The sequence below is a fragment of the Opisthocomus hoazin genome, chromosome W (assembly GCF_030867145.1).
Source record: "Opisthocomus hoazin isolate bOpiHoa1 chromosome W, bOpiHoa1.hap1, whole genome shotgun sequence".
NCBI classification, from domain to species: domain Eukaryota; kingdom Metazoa; phylum Chordata; class Aves; order Opisthocomiformes; family Opisthocomidae; genus Opisthocomus; species Opisthocomus hoazin.
Genome location: NC_134453.1, coordinates 29,565,234 through 29,590,317, shown reverse-complemented (window position 1 = coordinate 29,590,317; position 25,084 = coordinate 29,565,234). Strand labels below are relative to the sequence as shown.

Here is a 25,084-nt window from a genome sequence, read left to right as displayed (position 1 = left end):
CTAGAACTGAGTTTGCGCAGAAACAAATGTCAATCAGTGAACAGCGTGATGAAGAGGATGGGCCTTCATCTTGGGACCCCCGAAGACCACCCAAAGATACTAACAGACATGCGTGAAAGATATTTACATATGCTAATTAGTTCCTAGAAATATAATGAATATTTACATGTGTGATTGTATTTAACCTGAAGCAACAGGGTGTCTGGCGCGCACGTTTGGAGGAGAAATCCCCCGTGTGCCCAGCGCCGCAATAAAGAATACCTGCTTAACAGTATACATTGTACTGTTAGGTTTTTCCTACCGGATCTTGGAATCAGAAAGACTCAGAATTCATGGAAAGGACACTAGGAAGTACCACTTCTACAGCCACCAGGGACCACCAGAGACCATTGAGGACCCCATGGAAGCCCCACAGAGATCCAGGCCGCATGCGCAATGACTATGCAAATATGATAATTAGGTCCAGGAAAGAGAATAAATATGTATGAACATTCCAGGAAACTTAATGCACATGTACGTAACAGGGTGCTATAAGCTTGGGGTGAGACAACATACAGTATGCACGTTAGGCGGAGCGATGCCCTGTGCATCCGGTGCCGTAATAAAGAATGCCTGTTTTTTAATGCTGCTACATTGGTGTTAAGAAGTCTTACTCTGGATTTCGGTGACATAACCACTGTCTAAATTATTGTTTAATTCATAATTTAAATAATTGTCAAATCACTGTTTAATTACCATTCGATTATTGCTTAATCACCATTTGATTACCATTCAATTTTAATTCAATTATCAATTAACTATCATTTGATCACCGTTTAATCGTTAATAAAACCCTTTTAGTTAACCCCACGCGATGACTTCTCTTAATTCGCCTGTGACACCGTTGCACGTGCAAGTTTAAATGGAACAGTTAACTAGGGGCGGAGGTGTCTGTAATTAAGACAAGTAGATCGGGAAAGGCTTTATTTCCTCTATCTCCTTGCACGTAGCCCCGTCCCATTCGTGTGGGCGGGGTGAAGCCGCGCGAGACAATCGTCACTGCTCTGGACACGGCTCCTTCCGCTTCCCCGCTCCCCTGGAGGGCAGACGAGGTTCTCTGACTACGTGCGGAGTCTCTGTCCATTCCTGTATAGTCCCCAGTCTCGGGGAGGGGGAGGTTGGTAACTCTGCTTGCGATAGCGGCGGTACCGTGAGACACCTCGCGTGTGCCTCGTTCTCTCTTCCCTCTCCCTAACCGCCTCCGTCTGGGAGCGCGCGGACGTGCAGGCCTCAGCAGCAGCCAGGAGGAAGTGGAGCTGACGCGGGTGGACCGGCGGGTTCGGGTCCTTCCTTCCTCCCTCCACCCTTCTTCCTCAGCTCTTTCTCTTTCTTGCGCCTTCCTTTCGTCCTTCTCCTGCGCGTCGCGCGTCTCGTTCTGCGCTGCTGCCGCAGAAGGGAAGCGGTGGTGGCGCCGCTAGCTTCGTGCCCTACGCCCTCTTGCCCTCTACTCTCCCAGAAACGGTCTGGAGTCACCTGCAGCGTCTCCGATATCGGCCGTGGGGTTTCTCGCTCTGCCCTCCCCCTGCCTTCCCCAGGAGCAGGTACGCGGGCGCTGAGGGGCGGCTGGGGGTGGATGCGGGCTCCGTTGCTGAGAGCTGTTAGCGCGGTGGCGGTGCGCGCAGAGGAGCGGCGCGGGGGGCGCTTGGGCCTTTCCGCGGCGTTTCTGCTGCCTTCTGCGAGGCGAGGGGTGGCAGGACGTCTCTCGTCTCCCCCGGCGGTCTCCTTCTCACTGACGCGGCGGGTGCTACGGAGGGAGGCCGCAGGCCGGGCTGGCGCACACCCCACTCCCCCCTTAGTGAGCAGACAAAGGAAAGCGAGACAACGAGGCTTCCTCTGTTCTCGTTGGGAGAGGGGCGGTGGGGGGTGAGGGGAGCCGCGCGGCAGCCGGTGCCGAACATGATTCAGGGGTTTCTGAGAGGCCCCGGTGCGGAGGGGAGCGCCCCGGACTCCACATTTCCGGCTTGGCATCCCCTTCTATTTTTTTTTCTTTGCTCCTTATCCCGGCAGCCTCCGGGTCTTTTTGTGTTCCGGTGTCCGGGGGGGGGGGGGGGGGGGGAGGGTGTTTGTGGTCCATTTTGTAGCTGAGGATATTCAGATAAATAAGTATTTAACCAGTCAGTTTAGCCCCATCACTGACTCAATTCCAAGGTTTTATTATTAATTTAAAATTAGTTTGTATTCCCTTCCTTGTATTAAATTAAGTATTAGGATAACTTTAAGTGCATTTATTATGCGCTTCGTGCAGTGCATAACTGTTAGGATTCAGTTGCAGTTTCTTGGAAGTGCACTTGGTGTGCAAGAAAGTTTAGTTATATTGATCATTCAAATAATCATAGAATCATTAAGGTTGGAAAAGACCTCTAAGATTATCAAGTCCAACTGTCAACCCATCACCACCATGCCTACTAAACCATGTCCTGAAGTGCCATGTCTACATGTTTTTTGAACACCTCCAGGGATGGGGACTCCACCACTTCCCTGAGCAGCCTGTTCCAATACCTGACCACTCTTTCAGTAAAGAACTTTTTCCTAATATCCAACCTAAACCTCCCCTGATGCAACTTGAGGCCATTTCCTCTCGTCCTGTCGCTAGTTACCTGAGAGAAGAGACCAACACCTGCCTCACTACAACCGCCTTTCAGGTAGTTGTAGAGAGCAATAAGGTCCCCCCTCAGCCTCCTCTTCTCCAGACTAAACAGCCCCAGTTCCCTCAGTCGCTCCTCATAAGACTTGTTCTCCAGGCCCTTCACCAGCCTCGTTGCTCTTCCTTGGACATACTCCAGCACCTCAATGTCCTTCTTGTAGTGAGGGGCCCAAAACTGAACACAGTACTCCAGGTGAGGCCTCACCAGTGCCGAATACAGGGGTACGATCACCTCCCTACACCTGATGGGCACACTATTCCTGATACAAGCCAGGATGCCATTGGCCTTCTTGGCCACCTGGGCACACTGCTGGCTCACGTTCAGCCGATTGTTGACCAGTAACCCCAGGTCCTTTTCCTCCGGGCAGCTTTCCAGCCACTCTTCCCCAAGCCTGTAGCATTGCATGGGGTTGTTGTGCCCCAAGTGCAGGACCCGGCACTTGGCCTTGTTGAACCTCCTATGACTGACCTCGGCCCATCGATGCAGCCTGTCCAGATCCCTCTGCAGAGCCTTCCTACCCTCCAGCAGATCAACACTCCCGCCCAACTTGGTGTCTTCTGCAAACTTCCTGAGGGAGCACTCAATCCCCTCATCCAGATTATTGATAAAGATATTAAACAAGACTGGCCCCAAAACTGAGCCCTGGGGAACACCACTTGTGACTGGCCTACAGCTGGATTTAACTCCATTCACCACCACTTTCTGCGCTCGGCCATCCAGCCATTTTTTTTACCCAGCAAAGAGTGCACCTGTCTAAGCCATGAGTTGCTAGCTTCTCTAGTAGAATGCTGTGGGAAACAATACCAAAGGCCCTGCTGAAGTCCAGGTAGATAATAATCTAAATATCTGCGATTATTAAAGTTGATTATGCCTCAGCTTAGTTGTAACTTGGAACTAAAAAAAGTCTTAGTTATGGGACTTTGTTAACTTTAATAATAATAAAGTGTTTATGTTCCCCTTTTAGTTTAGCTGGATAAATTTGCCAGTAACTGTGAAGGTCAGTGATGTAAATTACTGTTTGAGTTAACGCGCTGAATAAAATAGCTCCTTTTTGTATTGGGAGGTCAGGGTTAAACTGGGACATCTCTGAGGGTTAAGACTTTCTCTTTTTGGGGGTAGAAGAGATCTTTATATTTTTTGCAAAGGTTTGGTTGTAACCACCCAACCAAAAGGTTGGGGAATTTTATTTGTAAGGCCATGAGAGAGTAATCATCTCTTAGGTGTCTGATCGTAGCCAGTTGTTTTCTGTTCTTGCTATGAAATAGAGATTAAAATGTCTGTTTGAGATGACTACCTCATGATGCTGCATTTTCTTGACTGAATTTAAGTGTCTGCATTCCCTTTTCCTCTAGAAAAGAAGTTGTAGTTGTGTTAATCAAATCTTATATTTTCTTCTTAAAGTGAGTGTATGCTTGGCCGCTTCAGTTCTGTGGGTTGTTGGAGTTGGCAGCCTTCAGAGATATAAATAGAAGCTGATTTCGGAGGCCCCTGTTGACAAGGTTTTGTGTCCGAGCCTTTAGCTTAGCCTGTCACACTGCAGCCTTGTGACAGGTGGAAGCTAATATGCTCACTCATGTGACCCAAGTTTGAGAAAAGTTCAGGAAAGCAGATACGTGATGGTATTAGCGAGTTTTCCAGGGAAATAGAACTGGATTTGTAAGGCCTTAGCTAGTTACTGATCTTAGTAGAAAAGCTCATGGGAAAAATTGGAGAAGTCTGTCTGTAACCCGTCTCTTCTGAAAACTTCACTTTCACTGTTGGTTCAAAAGATTAAATGGCATATTTCAGTGTTCTGGTTAGTAGATTAAGTTTTGGAAAGTGTATTATAACCTAGTCAGGTGATACCTGGACCTTAAAGAGTGTGAAAAAGCACAATTTCTTAGGTGTTGGATAACAACTTGATCTTTCAATTAGGAGCGTGTATTTCAAGTAGGGAAAGATTGTGCTGACGAAGGAGCCATGAAGACTCTTGTTTGTAATGTTAATATCAGCATTAATACCTAAAGCTAAACTTAGTAAGTGGTGAAACATGCTAATTTGAAAGCAGAGCAAGTCAATTGAGATTGATGATGACAGTGTATGTGACAGCACTTTGAGCGTACCTGCATAAGGGCAGAAGTACAGTCTTTATTTGTATTATAATAACATAGAGCTATAATAAAGGTGAGAATATTTTTTTAATTTTTTTTTTAGGTCTGAGATTTTCTGTTGCGGCCACTGACTGGTGTATGGCTGTAAAACTGCAATCTATTGAGAGGTATATCAGAATAAGTGTGAGTTTGCTTTGTAGTACTGAAACAAAGGTATAAATTGTTGAAGTTCTGTGATCACCAGCAGACAGGCAGATGAATTTTACTCTCTTCTGCTGCTATTGATTTCTGTTGATCCCAGAAGTTTAGATTAACTAGACAAATGCTGCTGTCAATTACAGTTGTCATACTGTTGAGATGTATGGTTGCAGCTTGTAATGTGGCTTTTTTTAAGTTATAAAAAGTATTTCTTTATACACTAGAGTTAGAGTTAGCATTTGGTATGTTTGAGTTCTTATGAGCATCAGCAGACAAATATCCCTTATTGTGGCTGCCATTAAAGAGGAAGGCAGTAATCTAGAGTTTTCACTAAAATGTGTCCAAGTGCCGTAGGTAGTACTTCCACTAAATGTAAATTTTTGGAGGACAAGCGCAATATTATTATGTGTCCTCAATTTGTAATAGATCGCTTGGTTACTATATTCCAGTTTTATTGCTATTGGGAACTAAAGATTTGGTTACTATGTTAGTTTTTCTACTAGCCTTGTTTTGCAGAGGTTAACTACCAGTGAAGGTGAAGTATTTTTATTCCTAACTTTTGCAGTTGATGGCAGAGATGAGGGTTAGCGTTATCTACCTTTGCGAGGTACAAAAGTCTGCCTAGTCTTTAAGATGAAAGATTAAACTGGCTTTTTGGAAATGCAGTCTAAATTTTAGTTTTCTTGGAAGAGTAAGATCTGGTCTAAGCTTATATCAAATGCTTTTTGATCATCTGTTTTGAGGGCCTGGTGTATGCATGTTGTCGTCAGTTAATATTCAGTATTGGGCTGTAATTTAAGCAGAGTTAAAGATCTTGTTGTGGGAACTTCTCCTAAAGATATAAAATACAGTTTTAAAATGACTGTTGCCCATACTTCAGAGATTTTTGTTCTGTTTAAAAATGTGTTGTGAAAGTACGAGCTGCTAATAATGAGATTAGCATCAGAATGATGCAAGATCGACACTACTGAAAAAAGTGGAGTGGTGTGTTGTTTTTTTTTTTTTGAGCTATGTGAATTACCAGAATTGTTTAGTAGACCCAAACTTGGTCTTGATTATTCTACCCATCTAGCTGTGTGTTTTTTCTATCCTGTAAGTGCTCAGAGGTTGGTAATAAAGTTTTTATTGGCCGATGAATTCAATTTGGTTGTAATTTGCACACACAGGTCAGTGTCTGAGAAGTATATTATTTCAGTATTACCACGTGTATTGGGTTTGTGTAGCAAGGTTTTGGTAGCAGGAGGGGCTACAGGGGTGGCTTCTGTGAGCAGCTGCTAGAAGCTTCCCCTATGTCCGATAGAGCCAATGCCAGATGGCTCCAAGATGGATCTGCCACTGGCCAAGGCCGAGCCAATCAGCAATGGTGTTAGAGCCTCTGTGATAACATATTTAAAAGGGGGGGGGGGGGGGGGGGGGGAAACCTGTGCAACAGCAGCCAGAAGAGAGGAGTGAGAATATGTGAGAGAAACAACTCTGCAGACACCAAGGTCAGTGAAGGAGGAGGGGGAGGAGGTGCTCCAGGCACCGCAGCAGAGATTCCCCTGCAGCCCGTGGTGAAGACCATGGTGAGGCAGGCTGTCCCCCTGCAGTTCATGGAGGTCCATGGTGGAGCAGGTGGATGTGTCCGAAGGAGGTTGTGATGCTGTGAAGAGCCCGTGCTGGAGCAGGTTTGCTGGCAGGACTTGTGACCCCGTGGGGGACCCACGCTGGAGCAGTTTAGTGAAGAACTGTAGCCCGTGGGAAGGACTCACTTTAGAGAAGTTTGTGGAGGACTGTCTCCTGTGGGAGGGACCCCACGCTGGAGCAGGGGAAGAGTGCGATACGTATAAATGTAAAATTTTCACTTACTAGAGTGATTGTAATGAAACTAAAGTAGATCCTTGCTCTTTTGAGGAGACAGGAAAGCTCTAAGATAAAGAGGCTCCTAAATAATGCTACTTAGACAAACTTGACTTGCTGTTTTGGGGGGGACAAGAAAGCTCTAAGATAGACTCCTAAATAACGTTATTTAGACAGCTCGGCCTTGGGAGGGCAGATGCACCAAGCTACAGAGATAAAGAGGCACCAAGAGGGCAACAAGACCAGAGGAAAACAACCTGGAAGGACACGGTATACGTCATCTTAGAACTGAGTTTGCGCAGAAACAAAGGTCAACCAGCAGACACTGTGATGAAGAATACAAGCCTTCATCTGAAGACCCCCTGACGACCACTCGGGGACGCTAACAGACATGCGTGAAAGACAGCAAGTGTGAGGAGGAAGGAGTGGCAGAGACAATGTGTGATGAACTGACCGTAACCCCTATTTCCGGCTTGGCATCTTCTGTTTGTTTTTTTGTTTTTTTTTTTCTTTACTCCTTATCCTGACAGCCTCCTGGTCTTTTTTGTTCCGGTGTCCTGGGGGGGGTGTGTGTGTGTGAAAGGCGACTGGAAAGTACCATTCTTTGAGCACATGGCAGTGCCTTCCCTTTTTTCTGATTCCTTGAGTTGGATTTAATTGTCATTAGTCACAGTCAACCCAACCAGCTTCTTGTGAAAATTAACCCTATCCCAGCTGGACCGAGGACACATGCTACATGAATACATGTATCTTAGGAACAGAGGATCTGTAAAATTCAAAGCTGCTTTAGATAAATGGTCTAGATAATTAAACTTCGCTTAAATGCAGTTTCTCTCATATTCTGTTGATTTTCTGAGGCTACAGTATATTGGGGCATTTATTTATGGGCCTTTTTAAATGATTTAATCTGAATGAAACAGCTATAAATGAAAGGTATGGCTTTACAGGAAGTACACCACTGAAATTATTAGAAAAAAACTCATTTTGCTTGACATGCCTTCTAGAGCTGATCTCTTTCCTTGTTTGTCAGAGGGATATCTCCTGAGACCCAAAAGCTTCTATCAGAGACAGATAAAACTTGCATGTAAATGGAATTATACTGTGCTGAAGGGCAGAAATCACTGCAGAAGTATAGGGCATGAACAATGGAGCTCCAACACATAAAGGCAGCATGCAGAGCATGAAAGCAGAGATAGGCTACAGACGTGGAATTGAGAAACATTGCCCAGGCATATAGGGATGGTATCAGGAAAGATTTAGCTCAGTTGGTGTTGAGACTTGCAAGGAATGCCAAGAGCAACAGGAAGAGCTTTGTTAGGAAAATCACATTCCCTAATGATTGTACCAATTAGACTTTATAGTATGAAATTGTATGAACTTTCCTAATAGCATGAAATTGTATTAGCTTTTTAAGAGATCTATATTTTACATTGTATATTGCATAAACATGGTTAAGTCAGCATAACTGAAGGGCCCCAGCTCACTGCAAGGAGAAGGACAGCCCCCACCTTGAAGATAGGGACCTTTTGTTTCTCATAATCTTAAAGCCATCCACAAAGAAGAAAGTACACCTCTGGACTACCGAGAGAATGCCAGCATCTTAGCCCCTCCAAACACCTCTGTGAAACCCTCCCATTATCTGGCATCATAGATAAATAACTGTAGCAAGACCGACTCCAGGGATACCTAGATCAAGAAAGAAGCAGATGGATGACAACACCATAGAATTATAGTTGCTTTTCAAAATAGTAGTGTGTCTGTGTGTTAAGTAGTGATTGGCCAAATCATGTTGTACCTGAAGGCTTTCATTGTATTTTTCTCCCTGTGTCCAGTTGAGGAGGGGCAGTGATAGAGTGGTTTTGGTGGGCATCTGGCATCCAGCTAGGGTCAACCCACTACACTATGATAACCCTTTTTACCTCTCTGAGGTTCATAATGATGTTACTTATCAATATAGTTGAAGTATTGAGTTATATATTAACAGCTATATAGCCATCTTTAAAAATGCTGATGTCACTTTTTTGTGGGCAAGGTAAGCAGACCTACTGTAATTCTATAACCCTGTAATCGATATTGGTGAAATGTCAGTTTCTAATGCAGATCTTGATTTTATTTACAGCATTGAAATGGCTCAGGAGACAAACCAGACCCCAGGGCCCATGCTGTGTAGTACAGGATGTGGATTTTATGGAAATCCTAGGACAAATGGGATGTGTTCTGTTTGCTACAAAGAGCATCTTCAGCGACAGCAGAATAGTGGTAGAATCAGCCCAATGGGTAAAGGTTTGAGTTTTTTTTGTGTGTGTGTCTTGAAAATATAATATATAGGTGGTGAGAGGAATTGCAGAATGTATTTCAGGCATCTTTTGATAGCTGCATGTGACAACTATGAACGTCAAAGGGAATAATAATTTAAATCACACTAAAAAATAAAAATGGGTTTTTGTGTAATATATTCTGGCCCATCTGGTGCTGAGCCTTAATTTGCATTTCTACTTACATTCTGCTATAAGTGTGTTCTTATACAGTCCCTGTATTTTGGTCATTAACAATATTGTCTATCTTTAAGAAGATGCAGTAGAATAAGGAATGCTTGGAAATGGTTCATAACTATGCAAAACTACTTGACTAACATGTATTCTATACTTTGCTTATAAGTAACTTCTCAAATTTGTGTTATACAGGGACAGCTAGTGGTTCAAACAGTCCTACCTCAGACTCTGCATCTGTACAGCGAGCAGATACTAGCTTAAGCAACTGTGAAGGTACTGCTATTAGCACATCTGAAAAATCAAGGTAAGATTATAGAATCATTTAGATTGGAGAAGACCCTTAAAATCATCAAGTCCAACCGTAAACTTAACACTGCCAAGTCCACCACTAAGCCATGTCCCGAAGCACCACATCTACACGTCTTTTAAATATCTCCAGGAATGGTGACTCAACCACTTCCCTGGGCAGCCTCTTCCAATGCTTGACAAACCTTTTGGTGAATAAATTTTTCCTAATATCCAATCTAAACCTCCCCTGGTGCAACTTGAGGCCGTTTCCTCTCGTACTATCACTTGTTATATGGGAAAAGATACCGACACCCACCTTGTACAACCTCCTTTCAGGTAGTTATAGAAAGTGATAAGCTTCTTTTTCTCCAGACTAAACAATCCCAGCTCCCTCACCCTCTCCTCATAAGACTTGTTCTTTAGACCCTTCACTAGATGAAGGTGTTATTTTGAGGTTTGAATGAACTGTGAGTCTATAGCAAGTTAAAGTAACATTGCAGTAACCTTGCCCAATTTACAGTGAGTTTCTGCAGAGGAAAAAGGGACAGTGCACATGACAGTGCTTTATGAATCTTTGTAAGTGAGAACTAATTAGTGGTTGGTGTTGGACTACTGCATTTACAAGGACGTTTCTGGTTCATCTGGGGAAATATTTGATACAGATTGCCTAGTTTCTTCTAGGGAAGAGAGACAGAAGTACAGGTCAGGAATGTGTATCAATAATAACTGATCAGGTAGTCTGTTGATGAATTTTGACGGTTTAAGCTGTTATTATGAACTCAAAACTAATGTAATTACCCATTTCACTGTATGTAAACAGAAATGTGCCTGTTGCCGCTTTGCCTGTAATGCAGCAAATGACAGAAATGAGCATTTCAAGAGAGGAAAAAGTATCACTGAAAACAGAGACTGAGCCAGGTATGTTTGCAGAGTAACACTGGGTACAACTGACTTAACAGAAGCTGACAATTTATTTACTTTCTCTTAAGTAGACATATCCCTTTGTGGTGATGGTCTTGAGGAACTGTTATAGATGCTTCTTGAGTATTAGTACCCTCAGAATCAAGAAAAATTATTAGTTCCAGAATATAGTTTTCAGACACATGTTCAATTCTAGTACATAATTTGACACTTGAGGAGCATTTTGGCTATCAAACCTTCATTTTTAAAAATGAGGTACTTAAATTGTGTCTGGGTGCCAGATGTTCAATTTTGAAGGCAGCATTGATTTCTGTTTAAAATCCTGCTGACTTGTGGCAATCAAAATGCTTTGTTGCATTTGAAGAACAGTGTTCTTAATAATCTACAGAAGGATGAAAGTGGGGGAGAAGGGAATACTTGATTTAAAATACTAACGAAGACTACTAAAGATTCTTGGACTAATTGAGTAATCAGTAGATCTAACCAAAACATTGTTCTGTGGATATAGAATACTTATGGCATTAATTGCTTAGCGAGAATGTTAAATTTAAAAGTTTTACTCCTGTTCAGGAAGGCTGTAGCTGTAGTATTTAAACTTTGGAGTGTAAAGTATTTCTTGGTGGGAGGGACTGCTTCCATACCTACTAGTGAGTGATTGAATTAATATTTTATTATATAGCAGTTTATTCAAATAGGTGTCTTAATGTACTTGTTTGATATCTATAGGTATTAACACTTGTTAACTTTAAAAGTTCTGAAACAGTCTTAAACCATTAAAAGCTGTTATTTAATAGGAAAATCTGTTCACTACAACTGAAGATAAACTGATTTTTTTGTTTTGAGAAATCTGAGTTGAAAATTCCGACAGGTACCACTCAGCATCTTTGTCAATAAGACTGCTGTTAGAGCTGATGGTTAATTGCTTGGTGTTTGTAAAGAGGTTTTTACTATTTTAATTAGGTCATGTTAAGTTAAAATTTTGACACGAACTAAATTACAATTGCTTTTACTATATTCATTTTTTGTTACGTACAGATTGAGGAGATTTTTACATGTTTCAGCTTCCTGCAACTTATTATCTAAAGAGGTTTATTGTATGTAACTTAAAATTTTATACTTTGTTACAATATTAATAAATCCATATTGTCTTGTTATGAATTGCTACCTGAAAAAGTGACAGGCAGGAAAGAAATACATAAAATGGTAGAAGTGGTCAAGTAATAGCTGAATTTTATCTTACTAAAACTGCCAATAGGGGTTTGTCATTTTGTCAACCGTAAAGGGCAATCTTCTGTTTCTGACTCAATATCCATTTTCTAATAATAAGGCAACTAAATAATAGCGTCACACAGCACTCTTAATTGATTAGAATAGGTGAAAAAAATTCCTAAAAGCAACTCAAGACAATCTTGCAGCTTGAAACTCAATTGAAACCAGTCAAAGCTCTGTTAAAGCTTGTGTAGAGATCATTGGGAAAACTACCATGGAATTTAAATGTTTGGAAAAAAGGTTCTGTAACAAAATTGTCTTCCTTAATCCATAAATTCTTGAAACAGTCTTCAGCTGTTCTAAAAGTAGAAGTTCATCAGGTTGGGGGCAGATTTTAGACAGCACAGAACAGTGTCCTTATACATGTCCTTATATACTGTTCTTAGATTTCAAAGGGGTTATTGAACATTTAAGATATACCAGTTGTTTGCTGTATTCACTAGTATATTGATCCTGTGTCTTGCAGTCAAGAAAAGCTGGCCTCAACTTTTTATAAATTCCTTTTGTGTTTGGGCTAGTTCCATATTTATTTTTTTTCTTTTGCTTTTCCAGCAGCATCCAATATGTGCTGGTCTCTCTTGAGGAGGAGCTGAAATGATAGCAGAGTAGATAATTCATGTCGCCTCATAACAACAAAGATAATACTTTCTGTGAGATGTAATTCTCTAAGATAATGCCTGTCATAATGTTGCTAATGAAAAGACTGTTTAGTTTTATCTGTAGTCTAACCCTGGCAATTGAATTTCATAACTGTCTATCAGATGGTAGGTCAGGAACAAACAATGTAGCCTTCAAGCAAAGTAGGCCTCTTTTTATGTCTGCAATGTTATGAAGGCTCATTCTCTTCTGCAAGCCAGAAAGTTCTAAATAGTTAGGTCTGGGCAATTGTCTTTAAGTCTGTGGACTGAAAGTATACTTTCTTGCTGTTGGGATTTAAGCATCTGATTCTAGAAGGCTCTGAAGTTGACAAAAATGAAGCTTAACAGGCTTGTTTTGTCTTTTGTTTTTCCCAGGTTGAGGTTGTAACCTGGATTCTCATTCAGAACAAATCAGGTCTGAAGGCAATTAATCATATGTTAGCATTTGAAGGAAGAAAGGCATGACAGATGTAACTGGCCTAGTTGGTTGTAATTCAGATGTTTAACATGCTATATTTTGTTGTAACTTGTAATTTCTTAGTTCAACTTTCTTGCTTGTTGTAGTTTTGTAATTGAGTTGTGACGTGTTCAGTCCAGTTGCTTATCTGATGAACTGTTCACAAGTCAGTGAAGACCTTTATATCAAAACTCCAACTCATAACTGGGCATTAGTTATATCATGCATTTTATAGGCTTTTGATATGCTTCCAGTCTTGACCAAAGTCAGAATATACCTGAAGCATTCTAGAGATACTGTTCATATTTGTGGTTACAGGAACTAAATGCAAAAAACCTTATTGAACTCCTTTACTTTCCTTTTGTTGATTATTACATCAGAGCAATACCATTACCAAGTTGGTGAGGCATAGTAGAGGCCTTTAAGAAACCTGTTTTGTTTTAGCAGGTTTTTAAGTGGCAATAAAAGATCCATACAAGAGAGCTGACTTACATATTGAGCACTAAAACCAAACTGTTCTGAAAACAAGTATGTTTAAATAATCATATTGTATGAAGTCATAGCATATTTCTGGCATTATTTGCTTTCTGAATGAATCTCCCGTCAGGTCTGTCAGTGTTTCCAGGCTTAATTAGTATCAGCATGCATATAAAACTTTATTGTTCTTAACCCAGTAATAGCTTTGATTTAGGGAGCAGTGTGGTGAGCTATCACTCTGAAGCCACAGCTGTGGAATAGTTCTGCCTGTAAAGAAAGTGGAACTTGAAATGCATATGGTCTTGTGTAAAATAAGGGTTAAAAAGTCTTCCCCAAATATTGTTAACTTACAGCCTTATTCCATCCACACTGTAGGTTAACCTTTCCATTCCTGAAAGTTGACATTTAATGAAATTGATGAGATGATGGTTAGCTCACTTGTCTTTTGGCTCTGTACCAAGCCAATATGATGAATTATTTTAATGTTAAATGCCACAGCTGTCCTACATGCAGGTTGAGCCCCTGTTATGGGTTGCCCTCACTTACAGATAAAACCAGTAGCTATGATATATACAGTGTGTGTTGCAGATAATATTCTGAGTAAGATGCTGAATAGACAGCTGTCTTATGAGATATTGAAGGTTCAAGATGATAAATAGATTATATTGCTTGGTTCTTATTTTAATAACTGATTGTGATTTGTTTTCAACATGGCTATAGCATTTAACTGTGGGTGTTATCTGTAGACAGTTCCTTCTTGGCTGTCGATAAAATCATCAGATATATCAACTTTGTCTTGTGTTCAAAATTATCTTCCCATTTCCCATGTCTGCTGTAGCTTGAGTAGATGTCCCTGACTGAAACAGTTCTGAAATGGAACTAATAATCTCTTCTAAGTCTTGAAGTTGTCTACCTCGGGGGGGGGGGGGGGGGGGGGGAAATGAGGACCCAACTGCTGGTCCTGTGCTTGTTGCTGATAGGATGCTATTGTATCTTTTTGAGATGTGCAACAGACATCAAATCTTGATGGTAACCAAATTAAACCTTATTTCAGTGTGATACTTAAACAGGGGTATCTGTTATACTGATGTAAGAGTAAAAATATTCAGTGTGCCTGTTAGAGTTGGGCATGTGGGAGATTAGTTACATGCTGCAGAATAGTTTTATCCCAGTTCTTTGGCGTCAAATTAAAAATGCAGTTTATTCTTTAGCTTTTTATCATGGGCACCTAGATCAGCCTAGCAATTGCAGTTTCTGAAGAATAAAATATTTATTCTCAAGCTTGATAAAGCATAATAAATACTGTCCATCTTATTTTCAATGACTCAAACTTTATATACAAGTCAGTTGCATTAATGTGCAGCGTAAGGATTATGTAATCTGTAGTATAGTTTTCAGTTCTGGTACTGCAGAAGTGCAGTATGTCTTTCTGATGACTTTTGAGTGCTCTTTGCCTGTTACTTTTATTCCTCCTTCTGCTTTAATTTTCCTAGTCCTTCCATGGTGTGAGTTGGGGATTATCTTCATGTAAAAGTACTTAGAATGCTTAAAACATTTTTTTTTATGCTCTCAAGCATTTCACTCTTCGCTAGCATGCTTACTGCTTCCTAGTACTGTGGAAGTCAACGCAGTCTGTTAAACTGCTAGGGTCCTATTTTGGATACTTTGTTTGGGTATAGAGGAAACTTCTAAAAACCTTCTTGGTATTACTTTGGTAGCCCTTTCTGGTTGCTTTAAATAGGGGGAGGTGTAGCGGGTTGACCTTGGCTGACTGCTAGATGCCCACCCAGCTGTTCTCTCACTCCTCAGCAGGACAGGGGAAGAAAATAAGATGGAAAAGCTCATGGGTCGAGATAAGGACAGGGAGATCGATTACCAATTAGAGTCACAGGCAAAAGAGACTCAACTGGGGGAAAAGTAATTTATTGCCAATTAAAAAAATAGAGGAGGATGGTAAGAAACAAAGACAAAACTAAAAATCTCAATCCCATCATAGAATGCTTTGGGTTGAAAGGGACCTTTAGAGGTCATCTAGCCCAAGCCCCTTGCAGTGAGCAGGGATATATTCAAGTGGACCAGGTTGCTCAGAGCCCTGTCCAACCTGGCCTTGAATGTTTCTAGGGATGGGGCCTCCACTACCTCTCTGGGCATTCTGTTCCAGTGTTTCACCACCCTCATGGTAAAAAATTTCTTCCTTATATCCAGTCTAAATCTGCCCTCCCTTAGTTTAAAGCCCTTACTCCTTGTCCTATCGCAGCAAGCCCTGCTGAAAATATTTTCCCCGTCTTTCCTATAGGCCCCTTTCAGATACTGAAAGGCTGTTATAAGGTCTTCCCGCAGCCTTCTCTTCTCCAGGCTGAACAGCCCCAACTCTCTCAGCCTTTCCTCATAGGAGAGGTGCTCCAGCCCTCGGATCGTCTTTGTGACCCTCCTCTGGACCCGCTCCAACAGGTCCATGTCCTTCTTGTGCTGAGGGCTCCAGAGCTGGTCGCCGTACTCCAGGTGGGGTATCACGAGAGCAGAGCAGAGGGGCAGAATCACCTCCCTCGACCTGCTGGCCACTCTTCTCTTGATGCAGCCCAGGATATGGTTGGCCTTCTGGGCTGTGAGCGCACATTGGTGGCTCATGTCCAGCTTTTCATCGACCAGTACCCCAAAGTCCTTCTTGGCAGGGCTGCTCTCAATCCCTTCATCCCCTAGCTTGTATCGATAGCGGGGGTTGCACCGACCCCGGTGCAGGACCTTGCACTTGGCCTTGTTGAACCTCATGAGGTTTGCACAGGCTCACCTCTCCAGCCTGTCCAGGTCCCTCTGGATGGTATCCCGTCGTTCTGGTGTGTCAGCTGCACCACTCAGCTTGGTGTCGTCTGCAAACTTGCTGAGTGTAGAGGACGGGGGCAAAAGCAGATTGCTGTAATAAACATAAGATAAAAATGCTGAAGTAAACAGGACTTGTGGATGTGCTGAAGGAGCCAAGTACATGATAAGGAGGTAAAAAACAGCGGTTGTGTACTGTCAGCCAGCACATGGACAGCACGTGATCAGCAACCTTATTGGCTGACCTAGCGTGTGATATGATTACGGATTGGACAGAAGTAGAATAGAGAACCTCGTGCAAATAGCTGCCTTATCGGGATAGAAAGTTCCCAGGGAACTAACGTCCGGGTAAAGATGTATAAAACACTGCTTGCAAAATAAACTTTGTCTCAGTTGCACCACAAGCTGAGTCTGTGCCGTCATATGCCACAGCTGAGGGTGCACTCGATGTTGCTATGTCATTGATGAGTATGTTAAACAGCACCGGTCCCCGTACGGACCCCTGAGGGACTCCACTCGTCACTGGCATCTATTTGGACATTGAGCCATTGACCACTACCCTCTGGCTGCGACCTTCTGACCAATTCCTTAGCCACCGAACAGTCCACCCATCAAATCCATATCTCTCCGTTTTAGAGATGAGGATGTTGTGAGGGACTGTGGTGAGTCCAGACAGATCACATCCATAGCTCTTCCCTTGTCCAATGATCTAGTCACTCTATCATAGAAACCCACTAGTTTGGTCAGGCAGGACTTGTCCTTGGTGAAGCCATGCTGGCTGTCTCGAATCACCTGCCTGTCCTCCATGTGCCTTAGCATATCTTCTAGGAGGATATGTTCCTTGATCTTCCCAGACACAGAGGTGAGGCTGACAGGTCGGTAGTTCCCAGGGTCCTCCTTCCTACCCTTTTTAAAAATGAGCACATTGTATACCTTCCTCCAGTCACCAGGGACTTCACGTGACTGCCATGACCATGGAGAGTGGCTTGGCAATGACATCAGCGAATTCCCTCAGGACTCTGGGATGCATCTCGTCAGGTCCTATAGACTTATGTATGTTCAGGTTCCTCAGGTGGTCCTGAACCTGGTTTTCCCTTAGTGGGAGGGGCTTTGCCCCCCTCGTCCCCATCTTGCAGTCTGTCAACTGGGGAGTTGCGAGGAGAGAGGTTGCCAGTGAAGACTGAGGCAAAAAAGTTCTTGAGTACCTCAGCCTTCTCCTCATCTGTTGATACGAGGTTGCCATTCTTGTTCATTGGGGGGGGGGGGTGGAACGGGATGACACACGGACATGACACGCTTTCTTTAACCTTCCTTCCCCTAGCCTGTGTTGACACTGGAGGTTGCCCTGACCCAGGTGCAGGACCCTGACCTTGGCCTTGTTGAACCTCATGAGATTCACAAGGATTCACTTCTTGAGCTTGTCTGGGTCCCTCTGAATGGCATCCCCTGTGCCTGTTTTGTTGTTCCTGATGGTACTGTGTTTTAAAATGCCTGTGGTTAACTTATTGTTGTCTTTATTAATAACATTAAAAAGTCATGCCCGGTTCTGAAAACTTCTTTTGCTCCCAAGTTCTTCAACCTTGTAGCAGGAGAACTGGTCTCGTAAAATTAGAGTGAAACAAACCTCATATGGTAACATGAGCCGATGGTTGGTAAGAGTAATAACTGTGGTGATGGAGAGGGCTACATGCCAACAGGAGCTCTGTTAAGGCAATAAAACATGTTCTGGTTGTAAAAGGCTTTGCTTCATATGAATAGGGTTATTGATGCTGAGGAAGCAGGTCTGCAGGTAACAGTAACAACCGTTTTCCTACCATTGTTTCAGCTTTTGTCTAGTGATTTATTCCATGGCAATCACTTAGAGTACTTTGCCTGGTAATTAACACGGTATGATTTCTGGCATAAAATGAATTTAATATATGGAGGAAAGGCATTGTAGTTGCCCAGTTACATTTGACTTGTATGCTAGAGGGAGCCTTTTGTGACAAGCAATTGTCAGGACAACTAAAACTTATAATATTTCATTTGAGCCACATTTTGAAAAAGGGGTTTTTGTTCTGGTGTGTAAGCTCTAGCTAAAGGGTTTTGTCCCTGTTCTAGCTGTTAATCAGAAGCTACTTTGAGGACTTCATTATTAAAACTCTTTATTAGAGCTAACGCTGCTGGCATGAAAGTGGGAGGATACCTCCTTTCTGCAGGTGTTATCTGTGTAGAGTAATAAACTGAACATTTTAATTCTGATTTAGGGGGCCATCTCCTTGTCTTGGGACCTTTTAGTTGCCCATTTCTGCATGTTATCTGCTTTTCCTTTTTGGAATGTATTTTAGTTGTGGGGTAAGGATCCTGTTTGGAAGCTCTTTTGGGAAATGGGCCTTTGCATTTAGGATTATTATCATTGCTTTCTAGTTCCCATGTTGCTGGTCGTGGCAGTGAATGACCTTTATATGGAGGAGGAATTACATTTGTAGTAGTTGGTAACTCTTTCCCTTAGATGGATTTGTTTTTAATCTTTGTTTTGTGACACAGAATGATCTACTAGACTCTCTTTTTGCCTTGATGGTTCAGTAAGCTCAGATTGGATCACTGCTGCACTTGCACTGCTTCTTGTAAGGCTTGTCCTCCATTGGTTTCGAGTGGTTCCTGCTATAGTACTTCCTATAACATGCAACTCAAATTCCAGGTAACAACAGTTTCAAGGTATATCCATTACAATCTATACCCTTGATCCCTTTGTACTAGGCCGTAGGGTTTAACATTGCCCCTGCTCTGACTTGGATTTATCCACCAGACTGCAGTCCCTTAGGGGTGTACCTGTTCCAAGTGGAGCTTTATCTGTGAGCCACAGTCTCTTCAGGGTATACCCACTGCGGCATAGACTTATCCTAGTTGCTTTGAGGTGTACCTTCTCCAGCGGGGACTTATCCTTGGGCCACAATTCCTTCAGAGGTATACCTGCTGCAGCGCAGGCATAACCATGGCCACAGACGCTATGGGGTGTCCTGCTCCTGTGTGGACTCATCCATAGGTCACAGTCACTTCGACTGGAGTTCACACTGGAGTTCCAGCCTGTCCAGTACAGCAGCACAGAAACAGCAGTGATGCCGTGGCCATCTGCCAGCATGGGTGCATGGCCATTGCTGTTATCAAAATGTTCCCAGGTACAGCAGAGTAAGATGATAAGTAGTACAGCAAGCAGAAAAAGCAAAAAACAGCCACTAATGAGCACTAGACTGTAACGTACGGTAAGGCAAGCAAGGCCCGTGGCAAGCACAGGAGCCTGCCGATTAACAGCAATAACAGATATAAATTTGATCTAGCATATTCCAATCAAATCTGTCATTATCTCAAACCCTTTGAGCCCCTCGTTGGGTGCCAAAAAGGCCTGTTGTGGTTTAACCCTGGTAGACATCTAAGCAGTACACAGCTGTTTGCTCATTCCTCCGGAGTGGGATGGGGGAGAGAATCGGAAGGTTCCCTTTTTCCATCTGCCATGGCTTACAACTAGCATTTCATTTTAAACAGACTGACAATATAATAAATCTAAAAGGAGCTTGACTATGCTGCTTGGTTTGGGAGATGTTTAGTCAATTTCTTAATGTCATAGCTAATGTCTGTCAGCTAAGGTGTGTAGTATCCAACAGGCTTACACTGTGGTGTCAGTGTTTTTTAACCTGATTTTTTTGGTCACAGGCTCTCAGCTTCATTATCTGATACTGAACACTACTTTCCTTGGGGTTTAAAGACAAGTTTAAAGGATTATATCTATTCATCTAGAAAATATTTAATTGTCAAGACAAATGAATTGTTTAATTAAAAAAAAATAAAGCGGCTGCGGAAACTACCCTGAAAAGTATTAATAGCAGTAATGATTGTAGTGCTGTACCTTTGCTTTTTACCAATAGCATGCTTAAATATGCAAAAAGTATTATATATCTAAGACTGGATGGTGGTGTTATCCTCAGACTTAGAAAAATAGTGTTGACACTGAACTCTTCACACTTTCTAGAAACATCTGTAGAATATGTCAAAAATAAAGTTAGTAAAGAATTTGAGTTGTTCCTTAGGACGGTTATAATATTGTATAAGAAAATACTGTTTTCCTGTATAAAACTTTTTGGGTACGAGCACTGAAAGTTCCTTGTTACCTCTGAAAGTTTGTCACTTCTGAATCTTGTTTACAATCTGGAATATGAACTACTGACTGGAGGCTCTCTGTTAACTTCTACAGTGAATTGTGAAATGGGGCTTGGATCTGTGAGGTTTTGTGTGAGTGGTAATAGGCATGTGAACATAATACAAATATAATTTAAAAAGAGTAGGTATTAATAGTAAAGAAAATAAAAAGGTAACTATAAGGGGTTCATGTCTGGAAAAATCCACTTTTTACAGAATGCAATGCTTATTGATCCAAAGGGATCTCAGCTAAGAAATCCTATTTGTGTACGTAAAGTTGGTTACAAATGAGTCCTTTAAGCCTATGTTCTCAATTGTTAATTCTGGAGTGTATTTTATAGTTTGCTCATTATCTTTTAGAACAATAGATGTAATCATACAACTGAGTGTCCAGGAAAACAGAACAGGAACAGACTCTTTGGGTTGTATGTATTAAAGTCTGTATACAAACACACCTCCCTTAACTTTCCTCTGCACTAATTTGAGTATAAAAAGGATTTAAAAAACAACTGATGAAAAATTAATTTTTCAAAGAAAATGAACAGATTCACAGAAGGACTTATCCTGCAGAGAACTTGAGTAAAATGTGACAAATTTGACCAAAAGTGTTCATGGCAAAGGCAACTGAAAAATAAGTCATTTTGACTCTATCTGCTTGATCATTAAGGTTGAATATAGTACAAGGATGGAGATAGCCAATGTAAATATAGTGTAAATACATACTTTTTTTCTTTAGATTACTGAAAAAAGTGTCTGAAACGAGCTCTTTTGAGCTGTGTGGTTTGTAGTAGTATGCTTGATGTATCACAGAATCAGCGGTTTGAAGCTCAAGAATGTTAGCTGTTGTTCTGGTTGACTGAGGTTTTAGATCATCCGACTTGGCAAGTATAGTGGCAGAGTGACTTGGTACTATGACAAAAAAGCGTTACTGTAAGTGTCATTTGTTTCTAAAATATGTTCCTGTTGACTGTTTTCCACAAGTATCCTCTCTGTTCAACGACTTCAACTGTGACAATATTGTTATTGTTTTGGATTAATTGAAACTAGATCATATGTCTTTTAATGTTGTATGTACATGGAACTTCTGGAGTGCTTTCCAGGCCTTTACACCTATATGGGTGTATACAGGTGAATAACACTAGGTGTCGTGTATTTTCTAGATGATGGAACAGTGGGGAAAACTTGATCGTTTTCTGTAGAGATAAAAGGGAAGTTAATAGAATACCTATTCTACTTAGTGCTTCAGGGTCTTAGTAGAGGGGAATTAACTGTTAATAAGTACAAGCATGCTACCGAGTAGCTAGTGAAGTCAAGAAAAGGAAAAAAACTAACCTTGATTTCTTTTGCTTGCTTTAACAGTTGTTGCTCAACCAAGCCCATCAGTTTCTCAACCTAGTACTTCACAGAGTGAAGAGAAAGCTTCTGAACTGCTGAAACCAAAGAAGAACAGATGTTTCACATGCAGAAAGAAGGTTGGCCTTACAGGTATGCGAGTACTTTGTCAATATTGAACAGATCTATATGATTAGTTGCCTCTTACTAGACTAAATTTATTGAAATATCTGTAGCCGTTAAACTTGCTTGCTGTTTCAAAATTCATAATGTTAGATCCCTTAATAGAGCTGATATTTGGAAATATTCATTTCACTTATTTGGTTCATTAAAGTAGATGAACATACCCCCTGACTAAGCCCTTAATTTATAGCTCGCTTAACTCTGAAGCTTCCTAGTGTTGCTTTTCCTTTTTGTTGTACAGGATTTGATTGCCGATGTGGAAACTTATTTTGTGGACTTCACCGTTACTCTGATAAGCATAACTGCCCATATGATTACAAAGCAGAAGCTGCAGCAAAAATCAGGAAAGAGAATCCAGTTGTGGTGGCTGAAAAAATCCAGAGAATATAAACTAGCCTACTTGTGAAAAGACTGACTTTTATTTGTTTTATTTTAATATACCCTAGGAAAGCATTAAAGAGCAGATGCATGGCCATTTTTCTTTGTTCTCCAAAGTGTTAATTTTAGCCTTGTCTGTCTTAATGATATTTCAAAATGTTTAGGTGTTTGTTACAGGCAGAATTGGATAGATACAGCCCTTGAAAATGCATATGCTCTCCTCAGAATATGATTGAATGATCAGAACCTGCACAGGAATACACATGCACAGAGGACAGGCTCTAGTTCGCATGTGCCAAACAGATGTGTGCTATCTGCATGTTTGCAGCAGATCTGCCTTTTGAGAGATGTTCGAGGTGTATAACACTAGCCAAACACTATGTGCCTGTTTGGGAGAAGGATATGTCAGAAAGGTTGGTGGTCTACTTCTATCTTTTAAAATCTTGTTCTACTTCTAGTTTCCACACTCCATTGTTTTTCAGCAGAATGTAAGCCATGTAGAGGGTTCTACCTTCCAGTAAGATGAGTGTTGGTGCCATATTTGATAAAAAGTCATTTAACAATTGCAATGGGAAAAATGGAAAAGATCAGATATGTATAAGAAGAAAACTGTTTTGGAACAGATTACATTAACTTCAGAATAGTGGAAATAGTTTCCCAAAGGAAATGTCCTGTTAGAAACTTAAGAACTGGCCTGCGACAGTTATCTGCTTTTCCTTGCATAGCTGTAAATGTTGTGTAGCACAATATTGTGCTAAGATTGGCTTACAAAACAAAAGCTACATATGTGTGCGTTTTTTAGACATACCACAGCAGCTCTATCGAGTGACACATACATCTGTGTAAGTTGCAGAAGTATTTTAGCAGTTCATTATTCATGTCCTTAAATTCAGTGTGTTCTGGGTTCAAAAGAATATTAGGAACTTTTTTAAATTAAAAAAACCCAAGTTTTAAATGTAACAATTGCACATGCAACAATTGTTGGGTATGGAAAACCATACCCAGCATGACTCCTGTACACTTAAGTGGGAGCTGAAACCACTGTTGGAGGGCTGCTTTATCATTTTAATTGTACTTGGATGTAGGACTGTAGTGTTCTTGGGTGTATTGCGTGGGCTCCATTATCTACAACTTTGTATAATAACTAGAAAGGGCAGTATAGTTTTCTGATGCTTCTCTGGTAATATCACTTCTGTGTTATAATGGAAGGGGTTTTTGTGATGTATGAAACTTGTGGAGTTTTTTACGTAATCAAGTATAGTGTAGACTAGTGTTGCAGTAATGTCTCTTCTCATCTGTAAATATTTGTGTATGTACACAAGATGCTACTTCTGAGTTTTATTGCAGTGTTCAGTCTTAGTTTTTTAGTTCACTATTAAAAGCATCAGGCTTTTGCTTTAATTTTGTTCTATCAATTTAGTTATCAGATATGCAAACGTACAGATAGTTTGTACTTGGGTATTGCACATAATCATACTATCCAGCATCTATGCTCTGTTGTATTATGTAAATAATAAAAATGACGTACAGAAGGAAATACTTTTTGTGATAGTTCATTGGTTTTAGTTATCGCTATAACTTGAAAGCAGCCCCATGGAGGTTGGGATACAAAGCTACTACTAGGTTTGTATAGATATTTTTTTTGCTTAAACTTGTCTAACCTCCTTATTTTTTATTTTGACATACCGAGTTGTTTAAGATGGCTCATTGAAGTCAGAGAAGCATGAACAGCTGGAATACAGGTAACTACTTGATGACCAGACAAAGATGTCAGCAAACCACAATGTGCTGAAAGGGAATAACGGAAACATTAGCAGTGAACTTTAAATATTTGTGGCTTGTGGTGGTGTTGTGGTGGGGTTTTTTTGTTGTTTTTTTGTTTTGTTTTGTTTTTTTTTGGCTAAAAAAGTTATTTCCAGTGGATCTGTTTTAATACAGCCAGTATATCAACTACATTGTTTTGTTCAAATCTTTGCCAGCAGGCCTGGGCAGAGTTGTCAAGGTCTATATCCAGATATGGATGTCACACATGCCAGACTTACCCTTCCAAAGGAGAAACAAAAGTACAGAGCACACAGCACATGTTGACTTGGAAGAAGCCATCTTCACTGCTGAATAATACCTAAAAAGTTATAAGTTATTACTACTGCCACTATATATACTTCTGATATGGGAACAAGGGTGTGTTCTGGGCCACTATATATACTTCTGATATGGGAACAAGGGTGTGTTCTGGGCCTTCATGTGCCAGGATGGATTTTATTTTTTTAATCATGGAACTGATTTAAAGCATCAAAATTATCATTTTTCCACCTTTTTGTATTAAAGTAAAATCAACTCAATTGCATCATAAAAATCTTGTTCGGTTTGGGGTTTTTTTGTTTTGTGAATGCACCTTGGAACTGGATACTTGAGGAGAATGTGTCCAGATTTGTGATACTGTCAGGACAAGAGTATTTTAGGAAGGATAACCATGCTGATACCAGTACTTAGTGATTCTGATGGTCTCTCTCGCGTTCATTTGCTTTTTTAATCTGGACAAAGGCTTGTTTAAATAATTTATCTCAGTAGATCTGAGGAGGAAAGTATGGAATGAGAAATCCCTTATTGTTCTATAAAATCATGAACTGTGTCATTTAAATTGTCCACAGGTGGGATATAAGCCTGTATTCAAAACTAAGCTTTATTCTGTTAATAATTCGTATAGGGTCTATAATCATTCAGGACCACTAATTCTGTTGAGGCTCATGAAACATTCAAAGAGGAGGAAGGCTGTTTAGTAAAAGTGGGTACCGACAAAGTGTGATAAATGGATATTTAAATTTTGGTGCAAACAGTGTGGTACATA

The 25,084-nt window shown here is 41.1% G+C and overlaps 1 protein-coding gene across 3 annotated transcripts; it reads left to right on the top strand.

Moving 5' to 3' along the window:
• The first annotated feature begins 1,029 nt into the window (after positions 1 to 1,029).
• LOC142365451 (AN1-type zinc finger protein 5-like) lies at positions 1,030 to 23,773 on the top strand. Of its 3 annotated transcripts, XM_075446277.1 has the most exons (7): positions 1,030 to 1,156; positions 1,496 to 1,580; positions 8,931 to 9,094; positions 9,496 to 9,607; positions 10,412 to 10,509; positions 21,703 to 21,828; positions 22,100 to 23,773. In XM_075446277.1, the coding sequence occupies exons 3-7, from the start codon at positions 8,938 to 8,940 to the stop codon at positions 22,246 to 22,248; spliced, it is 642 nt and encodes a 213-aa protein (XP_075302392.1). In that variant the 5' UTR covers positions 1,030 to 1,156; positions 1,496 to 1,580; positions 8,931 to 8,937; the 3' UTR covers positions 22,249 to 23,773. The 3 variants fall into 3 exon arrangements, with proteins under 3 accessions (XP_075302392.1, XP_075302391.1, XP_075302390.1); XM_075446276.1 differs by lacking the exon at positions 1,496 to 1,580 and having other exon boundaries at positions 1,068 to 1,156; XM_075446275.1 differs by lacking the exons at positions 1,030 to 1,156; positions 1,496 to 1,580 and having other exon boundaries at positions 7,390 to 9,088.
• The last annotated feature ends 1,311 nt before the right edge of the window (positions 23,774 to 25,084 follow it).